Raw genomic sequence first — 18175 nt, forward strand, 5'->3', positions numbered from 1 at the left:
AGTCAGGTAGAGGTGTGGAAGAAGCATGCAAGAAGGAAATGAGTTGTTCCCCAGCTTTCCCTGGAGAGTCACAAGCTCTAAGTGGCTCTGCATAGGCTCCTTTCTACCCAGTGTAGCTCGTAGGAAGTCTGACATCATCACTGGAATTTGTTTAAAAGTTCTTGGAGGGGCAAAAATTAAAACTGCAGGAAGTAAACCACAGAAGGTTTGTTATGACCAGCTTAACTTATGATTTATTTTCATGGAAGGATCACTTAAAACTTTGTAGCGGTGTTTAATATATTTTTGTTATATGATGCTTTTGCAATTTTCTCATGTAGTTGACCAACTATTATTTGTATCTATCACTGGATAGAACTAGAGGAGGAGTTTGCTCTTTTCTGTGGAATTTTTTTTTTCCACATTTTGATGTGTAAGATGGTGAAATGGTTTATTTTGGACCTATACTGCGTATACTTACAGACTGGCAAGTGTGTTGAGTGCTTCTCCCATTTAGTTGAGACCAAGACCTAAATAACTCACTCTGGTAAAGAAGGAAATCTTGCCAGCCGAGTGCTTTGACTGTTTATTATGGGTTTCATTTTTTTCCATTTTTTTTTCTTCCTGAGATACTTACCATTTATATTCTACTGTCTCAAAACCAGTTAGACTTAGTTGTTTTAAAGCTCTCTGCTCAGAGCATGCGTAATTTAAAAGCAACAGCAGAAGCTCCAAACAGTAGCTGTAAAATACTACTCTAATACCAAGTTAGCTGAGCTGTGTAATAACACCAAGACCCTTAAATCTTTGGCGCTAAGTCACAATCCTATGAAGTGTTTTATCCTTTTTCAGTGTATTGCAGATGTTTTATGCCCTGATTAATGAGAGCACAGAATGAGATCAACGTGTTGTACATGAGTGGAAGTTAGGAGTTTAATACTTGAACTGCAGATAAAGTTTCTTCTCCAATTCTCAAGCTAGTATCAAGTTTATATATAAAGTAGTTTTTTGGTTTTTAATTCCCAGTGTAATGTTTCATCTTAATATGGCAATATCCTGTTAATTTTTGGTATGTGCTATAACCTCTATTTTCAAATCAATCTGTTCATTGAACTACACCTTGCTACCAAGACATTTTTATTATGGCAATTTCTGTGCAATTTCATGTTTACTTCATGTTTTACTACTGTACCATATATTCTAAGTAGAGGAAGCTGAAAGCTATTTTTTTAAATTTTATTTTAACAACAGTAATGCAAAATCTGTTTCCTCAGCGTAGACTGGAAGGGAGCATGAAGGGAGAACAAAGCTGACGAAAAAGTGCACTGCATAAGCTGTATAGTTGCATTTGTTTGTATTACAGTTTCTTTTAGGCTAGAGTCCATCCACATAAAGGACCCCAAAAATATGGAATGTAAGAATAAATTTGGAAGAACATACTTTTATTATTAGTACACAAAAATTATAATAATCACAAGTTAGTGTTGTGGTGGGGAGTGGGGGCAATATGGCTGGCTTTCATTCTTACATTTTGGAAAGCTGTTTTCTCAAAGCTCACCAGACTGGTTTTTTCTTTAATGGGATGGGGATAACTGTCATCAACAATGACAGACTGAGCACATGAAACTTGCCACTTTTTGTGATTTCTCTGTCACTAATGTAACATGGAGGATGCGTTAGCAGCAGCAGTCTGGAACATCTCAGTTGAGACAAGCACGGTGCTTTAGGTACCCCATGATATAACTCGACATGTTCCACTGAGTAACCAGTTCTTGATGGTACTTCTTTTTATCAAGATTTTCTTGGAATTAAAGTAATGTTACATAGTCAAGATGATCATACTGATTTTCAATTTTATTTTGACCATTTTTAGCTGTATAAATTCATAGGTATAACACAGTTTTTGGTTTGGTTTTAATTTACAGATGTTAGGCTCCCTTCACTATGATCAGGAATCTTCAATAAAAATATAACCTCGAACGGAGCAGCTGATGAAGTTATTATTCTCACTAGATAAAAATCTATTTTTATTTTGACATAACTAATGACAAATCTGTCAGCATAAGTGGCAGTAATAGAAGCTGCTGTACAGAGATTGTCAAGAAAATCACAAACTTGGAATTCCTGGGTCATAATTTTAATTAAAATCAAGAGTTTGATTGTCACCTTCTTTAATAATAAAAGTAATTTTATATCTACTGAACACATGGAATATTTTAAGGGGCTCTGAGTTAATATGAGCTATGAGACTTTACCTTGTAACATAATGAAGACTCTGCCTGCCTAAAGCCATGCCTGTGCAGACGGTGAAAATGTACCAAACTCTCAATGATACTAAAAAGAAGAGGGTTGGTTTTATTTTAATACTCAACTTTTCAAAGTCATACAAACAGGAGGTGTCACAGGAGGACGTTAAACAATATCAAAGACTATAATTTTATTTTTTTAATTTTTCTTTAATGACCTGGTCTTTCAGCAGTCCAAATATGAATTATTTTGGTAAATGAGAGGCTAGGTCCACTTACAAACAAAAACATCAGACTTTAGAGCAAAAGAGATACCATCAACATAGAGGGAGAAATCTAACCTGAGAAATTTTTTGCTGGGTCACACAATAATCCATCTTCAACAGTGGACTAGGAAAGGCTGTTCAGGAGCAGCACATGAGTCTGGCTGCAATCCATTCCCCTAGAACTTCCCTGTGGTAGATTAAAGGGACCACATACAGAGGTGGTGTGCTGGAATTTATCTAATCCTATTTTTGTACTTGCTGACACTGTCTGCCTCTACAATCTCTTGTGACAGCAAGCTTCATAAAATTGCTACCTGGTATGTAAAGCTGTGCTGCTTTTTACCTTTGTTAAGCTGATCTCAATACAGTTTCATCACACTCCTCCTTGTTATAATCTTGTGGGATCTGGTGAGCATTCTGCATTCACCATCTTTTGCTTTAATGCTTTTATAAACTTTGATCATATTACCCCCTCGGTCTACTGCTCTTCAAACTGAAGAGTTCCAGCTTTTTTAGTCTCTCTTTGTAAGGCAGCTGTTCCATCCTTTGAATCATTTGAGTTGCTCTTCTCTGTACCTTCTCTTAACTCTGTTTCTTGAGTTGGAGAGACCAGAACTATGTGGTACACCTGTGATTTATATAGCAGTAAAATGACATCCTCTGTCTTGGTTTTGTCACTTGGTGACAGCCAGTGTTTTACGGCTTTTCTGGCTGTGGTTGAGCACAGAGAGCTGTGAACTGCAACTCCCAGATCTCTTCTCTACTCAAAGTTGATGTGAGAATATTAGTGAGGTTTAGATTTTTTCCCCGAAGCAGAGCATCTTGCACTGACCTGGGCTGCAGCTTTTCTTCTGCCTCTTTGCCCTCTTGCTCAGTTTTATAACATCCTTTGAATTCCTCACCATTGGCATAAATTTGACTACTCTTTTGAGCTTAGTATCTTCTGCAAATCTGAAGATTTTTTTGTGTGATCCTTCTTTGCGTCACTGAATTTTAATAAACCTGATTCCTTGGGAATCCAGAAGAGAAAAGTGAGTGTTAAGCCCTACTTGTGCTTCATATCCCTTGAGCAACTTTCAGTCCACAAAAAGCCCCTTTTTCCAATTCCATTCTAACTTAATTTCTTTAATAGTCTTTGGTGGAAAGCCTTGTCAAAGGCTTTCTGAAAATCTGAGTCCACTGGATCTTTGTTTATCCATGTTTTCCTCTCCACCCTTGAACTCCCTGCAGGTATCAAGGCAGTATTTTCCTTTACAGAAGTTCTGTTGATTTTTTCCCATCAGATGTATATGGGCTCTAAAAGTATATTAATCTTTTGTATGGACTCTACTGTCTTACTAGGATTGGAAGTTAGTATCAGTGGTTCTTTTAGGACCTTCAAGGCTCTCAGGTCAATGCCATCTGGTCCACATCACTTAGTGATTTGACTGCTCTAGTGCTTCCTGCTTTGTGTTGATGTCGCTGTACTGATGTTACGAAGAACATGTGTGAGATACTGTCTCATCATCTTCATTGGTAAAGATAGATGCCAAGAATTTGACGAGCTTCTTTGCTATGATCTTCTCATCGTCTGCTGAAAAATGATCCTGCCAATCCTGTAGCTGTCTTTCATCTTTCAAAGTATTTGGGGAACGTTTTAATCTCAGCATGAGCATCTGTTGCAAGGTGATCTTGAAATTCTTCTTCACCTTCTTAACATTCTGTTTATATTTGACCTGCCCTGTTTTACGGCCTTTCCTGTTCTCATTTTCATTCTCCTCACTTTCAGAAATTTTCTGATGTTCTTTTCTTTACACTCCTAACACATTTTGAGCAGCATGTCCACTTACATACCTGAAAAGGAGTAGAGGGGAGAGTTTTATCTTTAATCATTCAGTGTTCTAGTTTGCAGTTGCCAATAATGCATCCATAGTTAGTTTACTGTTTTCTTTTCTAAATTCAGAATATTTTCTGAATTCAGAATATAATTTCTGAATATTTAGGGCCACAAAGACAACTGGGGGGCTGGACCACCTCCCTTATGAGGACAGGCTGAGAGAGTTTGGGTTGTTCAGCCTGGAGAAGAGAAGGCTCTGGGGAGACCTAGCGGCCTTTCAGTATTAAAGGGGGCCTACAGGAAACATGGGGAAGGACTCTTGATCAGGAAGTGTAGATGAGAGGTAGTGGTTTTAAACTGAAAGAGGGTAGATTCTGATTCAGTGTAAGGAAGAAGTTCTTCACTGTGAAGATAGTGAGACACTGGAACATGTTGCCCAGAGAAGCTGTGGCTGCCCCCTCCCTGGCAGTGTTCAAGGCCAGGTTGGACGGGGCTCTGAGCAACCTGGTCTAGTGGAAGGTGTCCCTGCCCATGGCAGGGGGGTTGGAGCTAGATGATCTTTAAGGTCCCTTCCAACCCAAACCATTCTATGATTCTATGATTCTCCTTTCTTTGGGTCTTCCTAGAGCACCAGAAGTAAAAAAATATGACTTTTTTCAAATGTGGGACTTTACAAATTGAGTGAATTAGAAACAAGGCAATGTGATTGGTTGTCTTTGAAATTGGGGATAAGTCTCTTTAACGAAGTAACAAGCAATAGGACAAGAGGGAATGGCCTCAAGTTGTCAGGGAAGGTTTAGACTGGTTATTAGGAAATATTTCTTTACAGAACGGGTTGTTAGGTGTTGGAATGGGCTGTCCAGGGCAGTGGTGGAGTCCCCATCCCCGGAGGTATTTAAGAGTTGGGTTGACATAGCGGTTAGGGATATGGTGTAGTTGAGAATGGTCAGTGTTAGGTTAATGGTTGGACTGAATGATCTTCAAGGTCTTTTCCAACCTTGATGATTCTGTGATTCTGTGAAAATTAAAACTGCTAATTTTGAATTGTAAAGTGTTATATACTGAATATTTAAAAATCTGATACAAAAGATGATGCCTCTCATTTTTTAGTGATCAAAATATTCACAAATCCTGTTTATTTTTGTCATTTGGATTATGGTGATGTAGAGTCACATTCAACAGTCTTGGATAATTGAACACATATGTACACCTTCTTAGGGTTATAAAATGTGGCTATGGTTTTTATAATTAGATTTATTGAGGAAAATACACCACTGTGGAGTACAGTGATGTTGTGATTGTAATATTGTGAATAATCTTCCTACTTGTTAATTTTACTACTTGCTGAAGTAGTAAAAACTGTTAGTGATTCCATAATAGTGATTCTATTCTATTCAGTTCAGTTCTATTCTTATTATAGTCCCATACTTCTGGAGGGATGTTGTATCCCTAGATGATACAAGATGCTCTACGGGGAAGTCAGAGGTTTTGGCAAGCACATGAGAGGTGATTCTGTAAAAGTGAGAAGTAGCGTGGGATTGTGGGATGTGCACTTCTTGTTTCGTCTAAATTACAGTAGAAAAGAGGTTAATCTAACTGGCAGTGATTATTGCTTACGCTTCAGGTTTTAACGTCCAGCTGAGATTAATTAGAAGAAGGTTTCTCAGAACAGCAAGGTCTTGGAGCACTGTCTTAATTGCTGTTAGGAGAGGAAAAGGTACCGATTGCTTTTTTAAGGTGTAGCTATAGCCTGATCAATGCTTTTAAAAAACTTTACATAATCTGGTTGTAGGCAATAATGTGGACTGAAATTCAGCAACCTGAGAGATCACTCCCAATCTCAAATTACTGTAAGTGCTGTGACTTGTGCGTAGATTCAGGAAAGCATTATTAGCAGATTACCTAATGACTGAGTTGGCAGCTGGAAGTTTTTTGCACATTTTAAAGGCTAAATGAAGTTAATTAAGGGTATCGGGCCAAAGCTTTATGTTCAGTTTTGATGCCTGCAGCCATGGAATTGTCTGTTTAAAATGCTCAAATCTCAGCCCAGTATATCTATTGGTGGTAAAATGTTAACTTGAGACGTGTACCTCATGAAGGGCTTAACATTTCTTAGGTAAATGTTTACCAGTCCAGTATTTTTTTTAACATTTTGATACAAAAATACATTCTGTAGAGCCTGCATGGCTATTTACTGCCAACTTTAGGGAATTAAATGTTTTGCAAATCAGCCATTTAAAATTAATTTTGAAGTTACTGGTTTTGTTTTAGGGATTCTGCTGTTTTAAGAAGTGAATAGAAATAGGGGAAAATGGCTTATGGAGACATAAAAATGGCATGGAAGAGTTAATTCTTTAGTGAGTAATAGCTCAAGGTTTAGGGAGATTTATCTTCTTTGAATAGATTTCAAAATTCTTGAAAATATTCAGTGTAATATATGTTCTGGTGTCTCCTAGTACACATAGTGCGTTTTAAGGAATGTGGATTTCCTTCCATTTTGGAAATTTTTCCAGTAAGTCAGTGCCTGCTCTGTATGTGGAGTACTGTTTCCTTGGAACTGAATTTCTCTGGTCTTACATCTTCTGGCCCTTGATAAACACACAAGTCATCTACTCCCATCCATGTGATGACCTTCCAAAATCTCAGAGAGCAGTATGAAATAGAAGTGCTGCACAGCTACCACAGCTTTGAATAAGTGTTCATATTCACTAACTGATTAAATCTATTTATATCATGCAAAACTAGTTTATCTTAGGGTCTCGTCAGAAAATTGCAAACAATCTTAAAGTGATGTGTGGTGAGCAGACCCTTTCAGCTGAGAATTGCTACCCCTTAGCTAGAGCAGGAGGGCTGACCGAATGCATTGGTTCAGGTTGTTGGCATGTGAAGTAAAGCGAGGTAAATCCAACCTTTCAGATATGATGTTTCATCTGAGAGGGCTGAGAGCATGAATTCAATTGCTTTGTGATTGCTGGACCATATTCTTAGTTTGTGACGGTAGGAGTATCTAAATGAAGGATGGATGTATGTACGTAACAATGTTTCTAATTTCATGGAAATGGTAGGAACATTAAAGTGCTTTCTGCTTTTTCTGTATTTTTATTACTAGCATTGAAGTTAAGGAGAATTTGACATCTGATAACAGAAGAAGTTGTTTATGAACTTTAGGTCAGGTCTTGGTTAAGTCTCTGAAAGGTCTAGAATAACTTCAACTGACTTTTATATCACATTGTCTAGAAATTGTGTTATAAGATTTGCATCACATCATTACACTACAAATTGGAAATATTAGAGACCATTTTGGAATATAATATCCAGACGTACTTGCTTTTTCTTATACCCTTTGTGTGCTTCACAGTTAATTTCAAGACTCACACAATTAGTATGCTGTGTCATGTCATTTCATCTCATTAAGTGGAGAATTTCTGTAATCGGTTGGATGAATCTCACACATGCTGGCAAAAGCAGCATACACGTTTAAAATACACTAATTTGTGTCTTACTCATTTCAAAAAATGGGCTTTATTTAGGCAGGGTTCTGTTTGCAGTGGAAAGGTTTAGATCAGTGAATTGTTTTTTGACTAAAAATATTTGCCTAGTAAAAATATCTCTAGCTGTTACTGTTCTCACACTTTCCATATGATAATTATTCCTAATGGTAAGCTGATTTCATGCTGAAGGCTTCAGTTCAGCACTTGAAGTCATGCATGACTTTGCATCATACTGGATCATTCCTTCTATTTTTAAAGGCATAATTCATGTGCTTGAATCAGACACACACTTAAGGACCTTGTTGAATTCGTGTCTATGTGGACATTGTTTTTCTCCTCAACATAATCAAATTTGGAACTGGAAATTACTTTGTGTGGATGGTTTTTAGCATTTTTTTTCTGAATTGTGCCACCACCAGTTGTTGCTCACTTTAATATTTGTGGGTTTGCAGCTATCCAGACAGTTGAATTATTTTGTGTTCATCTTCACAATAATTATATGCCTCTCAACTGCCTTTTCAGTTTACATGTAAAATTAGCATTTTGCCAACACTGTCATTGTTTAAAAAATAGCAAGGCAAAGTCTGGTTGTCCAGAGAGTCTCAATTTAATGTGAATAGATACAAATTTAAATTCACAGTCATATGAGGTATAACAGAATTTTTTAAAAGTCTAACTTTGATCTGTGTGCATAGCTATTTAGATGTGTATTTACCTTGTCTTCTATATTTTAATACTTTTCAGACAAGTATAAAAGAAGGGTTACTACTGAAGCAAACCAGTTCTTTTCAGAGGTGGAAAAAGCGTTATTTCAAACTTCGAGGTCGTACCCTTTACTATGCTAAGGATTCAAAGGTAATTCTATGCTATTAGTGTCTAATGCCATATACCTGTAACTTCAATCTTGTTTAGATTTATAAGGGCCATAATAATAATAATTAAATGATTTGTTAGTGATTTTTTTTATCAAAAGACTGCTGTATATAAGATGTAGTGTGTTAAATTAACTAACTAAGGAAGACTGGTGATTTCTTTTGTTTTTTTTTTTTTTTTAATGAAGTTAAAAATGATGGGGTTTTTTTTGGGGTGGTTCTCAGACAGACAAATTTACCATTTCAAAAAAGAAAGTAAAAAGTAAAAAAAAAATCTCAGAAGTTATCCCTCAAACTGAATTCCCTTAAAACTCTTTTAGTCTGATGCCCATATTGCCATTAAAGAGGTGGAAATAGTTGCATGAAATCAAGATAGGAAGATTTTCTGCCAAAACTGATATACAAGGGAAAAAGCTGTTTTCCATCAGTTGAAATTTTTGGTGGGAAAATTGGGGGTGGGCAGAGGGGAATACTTGTCTTCTTTCTGAAAAGGCATTTCCTCCCTCCCCCTCAGGGCCAGGACCCAAGAGCATTTTAGATTGTTGGGCTGACTCAAATTGTGCTGTTCCATAGGGGTGGGCTTTTCTTTACCCTGCCGGGTTGCAGGCACTCATGGGAGCTGTAGGTGAGCACCTCATCTTCTATAGCCTGGCCTTCTCAATAAAACTATACTAATGCATGGAGATCTCTCTTTCTAGGACTATATGACTATTAATTGCATGGTGCACAGTTGTGTGGCTGTGGTGAATCAAGGAGAACCATCTCTCCAGGGAGCCCAGCATTGAAGTACCTCTGTTGTCACACTTCTCTGCACATGGTGCTACCACCAGCAATTTATATAAAGACTTAATAAACATGGCAGATAAGAGCTATGAGAATGGCAATGTCATCTGTGCTACAAAGATGAGAAAAGGATGTGTAATGAGTAGGCAATTGTACAAATACTTTTTGTACAAAAAATGTACAAAAATTGTACTATTTTGTAGAAAGATTGTACAAAAATACTTTTGTACAACAAATATGTTGAATCCAGACATGCTGAAATTCTTCCAACATTAATTCTTCTTCCCATGGCATGGAAGAGGAAGAACATGGTATGGCTAAAAAAAGGGGGAAGGCATTTTTGTTGATCTTCGCTTCTGTGCTTCAAAATCCATCATGAATTTAGCAGAACCTAACTAATACTTTGCCAGAAGCTGGGGTGTTTAAAGAAGACATACATTTCTCTTCCTAGAACATCAAACAAAGGAGTAGAAGGGATCTCTTCAGGCCCTTGAGCTCGTTTTCTGGTATGGATACTTGTATCATAGATTCCCCTTCATGAATTTAGAATTCCATCCTAAAACTGACTAATTAATTTGTATTTTATGAAGTGTGAATCTCTTTCCTCTGACACCACACTTATGCTACACTGTAGACAGCCCAAAGCTGCATCTATTTAAAAAAAAATTCTTTAAAAGAGATTTTAAAGCATTATATATTTTTGGAGCCACTTTTTTATGCTGTCATGTACCACTTAGATAGCAAATAGGACTGTGTTTAGGGGTCAAATAGGAAGTTTTATCAAGTTATCAGTGTTTTCTATTTTTTCACCCCTTTTTTTCTATTTTTATTTTCCAATTGGAATGGACACAAGGAAATGAAAGCATAGACTGTAAGCATACCTGAAAGTGGTCTCAGACTATATTTGATGTTTTTATGTTCTTTTCCATTCACAGTCTCTAATATTTGATGAAGTTGACCTGTCAGATGCCAGCGTAGCTGAATCGAGCACAAAAAATGTCAACAACAGCTTCACGGTATGTAACCATTATAATACTGGTCTTGAAAGCTGTGGATAGACTGTTACTAAGAAAATCAAGAATCCTCTGAATTGCTTCTTATTTTCCTCTATTTGGAAATAAAATGTCTTTTATTTGGAAAAGGTATAACATATCAGAACAGTATCACATCAGCTATTGATGATTTTATTTCTATGATTTTTTTTTAGCAGAAATTAGAATGTTTAATAACAGTTGCTTCAAAGGACGATGATACAAGGCATTAAAAATGTAGCAAGATTCAGTATTAGTACTTGGTTAGTACTTATTAGTACAGCTTGGTTTTATGCTGTAGTTTGAGATGACATGCTGAATTGATTCAAATGTAATTCTGTTATTTTTTTAATTTCTTACAATAATATTTTTGGGTTTCTGTCAAAGTGTATTTTTTTTTTCATTGCTGATCATATCCCTGTATGTTTTCAAGTCATGTGGAAAATCTGTCTTCACAGTCATACCTTGATTCTGATACTGGTATAAGAAGCAAAGAGTGTTTATAAACCCCTGTTTCTATAAGTCCTCAAGTGTGTTTTACACACAGGTCTTTTCATTTGTTTTTTAACTGCTTTGTTGGAACTGAGTGATAACATCTGACACAATTCCTCTGCTGATTCTTAACCTCTGGAAAAGTAAATTTTTTTGAACAAGAACCAGCTATGAGGAAGACTGTGGGTAAAGTTGTCCTTCCGAAGGTCTTGAGTGCAGTGCTGACTGCAATGGCATCATTTTTCTTAACCTGCAAATCCTGTTATTCTTTATTAAAATGTTGATTTTCCATTTTCCTGAGGATTTTAATTTCACAGGTGGTCCATGTTATTATGTTGGTTGTTTTTCTCCAAGGCAGTCCAGTGCAAGCCTCCTGAAAGCTTCATCAGGTCTTCCTTGCTGTGGTACCTCCCAGGCAGCTACTGAAGTAGTCAGAGTACTTCAAAGATGTGTTTGCATTGGCCTGGACAGGTCAGCGTGTTATGTCAGTCTGAGTTTCTTTACTGACTAAGAATGCAATTAATAAAAAGACTACTTTGACGGAAGGGCTCCGATGAGGGGGTGGCTGTGTGAGGTACCAGCTTGCCTTTTGAAAAGGTTCTTGCTGTTGCTTAGAAGCTCTGCTCTGCCTTGCTTCTGGCCAGAAATAAAGCTGTCATGCAAGCATCAGGATAGCTGAGGAATAATGAGGCATACAAAGATGATGAGTTGAGGATCCCAGCAATCATGACTGTCACTTGTTGTTCTCAGTGGGATACAAGGCTCAGCATCCCCTAAAGATCCCAACTTCCTTCGCTGTAGCCTCCATTATGGAAAAAAGAAAATTAAGAAGAGTCTGACTATAATGTTACTACTGCTCACTGAAGCATGAAATAAGACATTCATCTAGAGATCTAGGTAGACCAAAGAGCTGGGCAATCACCAACTATATGAAACTATATGAGATTTAACAAGGGCAAGTGCTGGATTCTCCACCTGGGATGGGGTAACCTTGGTTATTTGTACAAATTGGGGGACGAGAGTCTGGAGAGCAGCCCTGTGGAAAGAGATCTGGGGATTTGGGTTGTTGGCAAGTTGAATATGAGTCAACAGTGTGCCCTGGTAGCCACAAGGGCCAACCATGTCCTGGGTTGCATCAAGCACAGGATAGCTAGCTGATCAAAGGAAGTGATTGTCCCACTCTACACTGCACTGGTGCGGCCCCACCTCAAGTACTGTGTGCAGTTTTGGGCGCCTCAATATAAGGAGGACATCAAGGTGTCCAGAGATGTCCAGAAGATGTCCAGAGGAGGGCGACCAAGATGGTGAAAGGTCTTGAGGGCAAGACTTAGGAGGAGCAGCTGAGGCCACTTGGCTTGTTCAGCTTGGAGAAGAGAAAGCTGAGGGGTGACCTCATCTCAGTCTACAACTTCCTCAGGAGGGGCAGTGCAGGGGGAGGTGCTGATCTCCTCTCTCTGGTGAGCAGCGATAGGGTATGAGGAAATGGAATGAAGCTGCATCGGGGAAAGTTCAGATTGGACATTAGGAAAAGGTTCTTCACTGAGAGGGTGGTTGGTCACTGGAACAGGCTCCCCAGGGAAGTGGTCATGGCACCAAGCCTGTCAGAGCTCAAAGACAGTCTGGATGATGCTCTTAGTCATATGGTTTAGTGTTAGGTAGTCCTGCGAGGAGCAGGGAGTTGGACTCGATGATCCTTGTGCGTGGGTTCCTTCCAACTTCAGATGTTCTGTGATTATATGATTTGTGTAATTTTGTGTGGGGGAGAAAAGTGGCGTGTTTTGGGTTTTTTTTTCTTTCTTTTTTTTTTTTCATTACAGTGTTTGGTGGTTTGGTATCCTTTATAATCCTCTAGGCCCTCTCAGTATCTCATTCTTCACCAAAGGCATGTTTTACATCTAGTATCAAGACTTCTGGGGAAGATGGTAGTGAAAAAAGAAATCTCAGAGGCTACAGCTTTAACAGCTTTTGAGACACAATTTTCATGTCCTGGGTAATTTAGGGCAAACTGTTTTCTCTAAGGATTCTTCAAATTCATTTTGAAAAAAATATTTGGATTTAGAGCTCTCTTGGATTGCAATATCGTCTGTGCAATATGGTAATAGTTGTCATCTTGCTTAATCTTTTGGCTTTTTTCTTTGTGTTTGCCTACCCCAGTCTCCCAGCAACACAGCTCAGTGAAGTAAGACATCTCTGAGTTACCAGTTGCCTTGCCTGCACTGGTTTGCAGTCAGGGGTTGGGGGTGGGGTGGGTGATCAGATTTCCAGCAGTACTCCTTATAAATAAAACCAAACATTTCTTTCTGCCTTTTTTTCCCCTCCCATCTTAAAAAAGATAATCCAGCCTTTCTTAAAAATATTTTTTTCTTTATGTTCTAAGTGCTCTGTTAGCATTCTCTTTGTTAAAAAAGCAAAAATTAAATCCTTAACTTTAGCTTTCTATAGTTAATATACTCCTTGTTTCTTTGTCCCAATAGAGAATATTTTTAAGACAAACTTACATAGCTGGGATATACACCAAATGACCATTTTTCCAGGAAAACACACCTTTAAACATTTACATTAAAAATAATTTTTTTTTTTTAGAAATCCTTTTGTCATTTCACTTAATTTTCCCCCCAGCCCCTCAGTCTCCAACCCCCAGCTTGTAGAAGCTAGTGGTTTGTCTTCTTTTGCCCTTTCTAGTTTGTTTGTTTGGAGACAGAGGTGTGCATGTCAAGATTTTCCATGCTCTTTTTCTGGATAAAACTCAAGTCCTAATATTAGTCATAACACACAAATTTAAGGTTGAGTTTATTTGTAATGCACATGCTTGCAGAATATTTTATGTAACTAAATATCAGTGTTTATTCACCAGAATTACTTTTCCTTTCTTACTACAAACAAATTGAGGTTAAGGGGAAAGTTGAGATAAATAAATATCTTCTAATTAAAAGAGAAGCTGCTAAACTTAAACCAGCTCATTTGTTTCAGTTTTTTCCTTATTGCTGATGATATTACTTTTCAATGAACAACCAACTTATATCTAGCAAATAGTTCTTAGTGCACAAGCTTGCACTAGGGTGCCTTGTAGTAGATTATAAGCATTTTGTAGTTCTGAGCATCCTCATCTAAGGACTATTAAATAGAGGAAAAGGTGACCCTTGACTTCAGAGTCTTTATATGAGACCCTCAAGGCCAGATTCTTCCTACTTGCTTATTAGGTACCAGCCTCCTAAAGCTGTGGGAAGAGAGTGAAGAGGTTCAAGAAGCCAATTCAGCCCATCAAAGATATGCATCACCCTCTCCAATCAGCCACATCAGCAGCCAACACGGGCTTTTGCTCACTCCATGCCTGCAGTTCAGTGGTGTGGGTGAGCACTGAGTTCTTGTAATGGTGTTGGGTACTCTGCTGAACGTTTTTTTCCACAGTGCTTTGCTTCTGCCTCAGAGGATGGTTTATGTTGTCTCAGCACAACCACAGAGGAGTGTAGTTGTACAGTATGTTACCTCTTTGGGGAGACTTTGGGGATGAATCAGTCTTCCATCCCTTGTTGCATGCAAGCAGATTGGGCAGTGACAAATTCTGCTGAGAGCTGTAAATCCTTATGTGTTTTGGTTTACAGGGATGGGAGATGTCTTATTGATATCTCAAGTGCATTTAGAAAAATATTGTTCTCAAAACAAGAATTGAGACTGAACAAGGCTGAACAGTGCTCTCCAGCATGCAAGCATGGGCGCATGGAACGTTGATGGTGTGCTTTTGTTCTAATAGGTATAAGGAATAGTATTTTTAAATACTAGAATGATTCCTGAACAGGCATATTCAATCAATGAAGTTCCTCAGGGCAACAAAGGTGATTATGAATTGTGATTTAAAAGAAGGTTTTGACTTAGGTTAGCTTTTGTCTTAGGTTTCTACCTCTGCCTTGCTTTTGATGATGAAGAACTGATGCACGTTGACAACGAAAAAAGTCTGTAGATATTAACCATGCTGCCTTTCAGTTGTTGAGCCACAAGGATATATAAAATGCTCTGGGTTATTATAAATCTATCCTAGAATCTCACATAAAATGCACAGGCATCATGTAGCAGCACCTATATTTAATCCATCCAAACTGATGTTTGAAACATTTAATTCAGTTATGAGTTTTTGTGTTAAATGTGATGGAAAATAATAATTTTAGGGTAGAAATACTGGCTTTGAGGCATTACTTTTTATAGCTGCCTTTAGACATTTGACTTGGGTTAGGCCAACTTCTAGTGCATCTAAGGATTACACAAAGCCATGGACACTCAATTTCTTACTATATGTATATTCAGAAAAGTGAAAATCCTGGCTAGATTAATTCTGTTATCTAATTGTGTCCAAGAGTAACAGAAGAAGTAATTTCATTGTTGTTCTGTAAGGTACCCTCCAGGAACATAAGAATTAACATACTAGACGATACTCAGGATGGGGATTCAGCTTGCCCTAACTTCAGGGTGGGACTCAATGATGGGTTTATAGACCCCTAAATTTAGGTATCTAGGATAAGATTAATAGCTCTTTAAAGTAGATTCCTGTAATTGCTCAATTCAGTGTAGACTCCACTGTTAATTAACTAAATCTCCCTTAGGTACAATAGGAGCTTTGTCATCCAGGGCACCTAAAATGTAGACCCTTGATTTCAACTTTCTGAATCAATCTTTTAGTTGAATATGCATCTTCTGAAAGTGGTCATCCTGAGAGGGAGGAAGCTGCAGTAAGCAGGTTTGCTGTCCTGGAAAGCCTACTGCAATTCTTAATAATTAGAAATTGGCTGGAAATGAGACTTTATATTCCAACCAATAACAGTGATTACTAGGATTCTGTGTATGCTTGCAAAAATGTCTAACATCATAAATTTTTGCTGATTTCTTAGTTTTAGGGATGCTATAGACCATTCAGACCATAGAGTCTACTTATTTATTCTGTGGAAAAATACTTCCTTGGAGAAGTCTTAATGCACTGGGCTTTAATTAAGTATTCTCACCCAGTTTTATGAGGCAAAGGCAGCAGAAACCTGTAAAGTGTCTGTTCTTTATTTTATATTTTTTATTACCTCCTTTTGATTTGACTATTTTTCAAAGTAATCTTTGTCAACATTTTTTATACTCTTTCCCATTGTTGCTGTTCTTCTGACTGTTATTCTGCAGCGTCATCTTGTAACTCAAGTGACCAATTTGGCACTCAGGGGGCACAAGTCATGGATATTTGGGGCTATTTTCTAAATTAACGCTCATTTACATTCCTTATGGATCCCACATTTTGTCTGTTTTCTGCAGCAACAACATATTATGCATTTTTTTTTACCCTCTATAATGACACTAAGATCCTTTACCTCTTAATTTGGAGCTGTTTGTGATACATAAATCTATGCTTCTGTGTTTTTTCTGTGGTGTGTGTTTGTTTGTTTTTACTAACACTGAACTTTTTCAAGTCATTCTACTGTCTCTTTAATACCTCACTTGGCTCACTCTGAAGTACCTTGGTGATCAAGGGGCGGAACTAAGAAATCAAAATTTTGTACTGTCTGTAAATGTTCCAGTATCACTACTTCACGCTTTCAGTTTAAGAATTGCACCATAAAATTTTGTTAGAGGATGATAAGGTGCTTATTATCTATTAATCTTTTCCCATATTAAAAATTCCTATTATTCCTTCTTCTTTTACATCCCTTAGCTTTTCATCTCATTGCATGATCGAGACATAAAAATAATTGGTCTTTTCAGTTCTGTGACTGAACTAAAAATAATTATGGGTCAACCTCATGTTTTAACTTTTTTGAACAGAAGTACTTAATTTAGTTCAAATTCAAAAGGGATTAAATTTTGTTTTAAAGTATTTTTTTCATATTATATAAAGAAAAAACAAAACATGAATGGCATTTATTAGTTATTCCCTGAATGCAATTTTGTTACAAAAGTTTAAAGGTTTTTACTTCTCTGATTTACACTTTTTTGGTCAGACTTATCAGTTCACTTTGACCTGAAAGCAGACGGTTCTGCTTAATAAGTTTTTAAACAAAAAAATCTTTATCCAGTTGTCTGCAATTTCCTTGATATTCTGTAAATTTGGATAGATTTTGGAAAACTAAACATTTATGTTTGCTGATTTTCCTTTGACCTGTTATTTTGAGATGGTTAGGTATTTTTATAGGTTGGTGACGCCAAATGGTCCATTGGAGCAACTGTTCTTTAACTGCGGTTAAAATGTATATTGTTTTCTTCCAGTCTATATTCTTTTCTTCCAGAACTCTGATTACCCTGTTTCCTATCCATATTTCTGAATGTAGCATATCCTATGTTTTGGCTGGGGATGTAAAGTTTACTGGCATATAATTTATGTGGAACCAGCTTAAAGTATAAACAAATTCTTTTCATCTTTGAATCCTCCTGTACAGCCACTGTTTTTAATGGGAGGTTGCCCAGTTGTACTGGAAACTCAATTCTTGTGATTTGTCAGAATTTCAAGTTGAATATTACAACCAGGCCTGAAGGCGTATTGCTTTTTAGCAGTTTATTTCAGCCCTGCTGCTTCTGACATCAGTAAACTCTCTGCTCATCATTGAGATAGCTGCTTCTAATTGATTTTAGAAAATTAACTTTTAATATTCACAATGGGCTTGGAAAACAGAATGCATTGCCAGACTTTTCCGGTATACGTTAATTTCTACAGATAACGTTAATTTCTTAGACTTGAACATATTTTGCTTCCTTTCTTGCCACCCAGATTTTTTCAGAGTTGTTGTTGAGAATTTTCTTCAGGGACTATGAGAACTTCAGGGAATGTGAGAACTGCTTAACCTTCCCCAAGCCACCTCAGAAGAAAATGAGAAGAGCCTTTTCCCAAAGGAGTTTAAAACCTTTCATCTGTGAGTTTGGGCACTTCAGTCTTCTGTCTTTTCGAGCATCAGAGACAAAGAGAGATAGTTCCAAAGCTGGGAATAATTATCCTAATACTGTTTTTTTTTCCTATTTAAATAATAAAACATCAATTCAGTTTTATTACTGACTCCTGATTTGACCAAAGTTTGGGATCTTGACCTTTATTTAAGTGCAGAAAAGCTTATGGATGCCAGTGGAAGTATTGCTCTGATGCTGTTCCGCTTGTTTACAAAATCCAATTTACTGCAGTTCGGTCTCAGTGGACATCAGGAGATGGTTTCTTTACTCATAGCCTCAAGCCTCTTTCAGATACT

General features: G+C 37.3%; 1 protein-coding gene across 2 annotated transcripts in view; it reads left to right on the forward strand.

The window, feature by feature from the left end:
• The window catches only part of DGKH (diacylglycerol kinase eta), a 173595-nt gene that overhangs the window by 75613 nt on the left and 79807 nt on the right, over positions 1-18175 (forward strand). For both annotated transcript variants that reach the window (XM_074815606.1, XM_074815605.1), the window contains exons 2-3: positions 8543-8653; positions 10389-10469. In XM_074815606.1, coding sequence (XP_074671707.1) covers positions 8543-8653; positions 10389-10469 — 192 coding nt within the window. The remainder of the gene's footprint in view (positions 1-8542; positions 8654-10388; positions 10470-18175) is intronic.

The sequence above is a fragment of the Strix aluco genome, chromosome 2 (assembly GCF_031877795.1).
Source record: "Strix aluco isolate bStrAlu1 chromosome 2, bStrAlu1.hap1, whole genome shotgun sequence".
Lineage (NCBI taxonomy): Eukaryota > Metazoa > Chordata > Aves > Strigiformes > Strigidae > Strix > Strix aluco.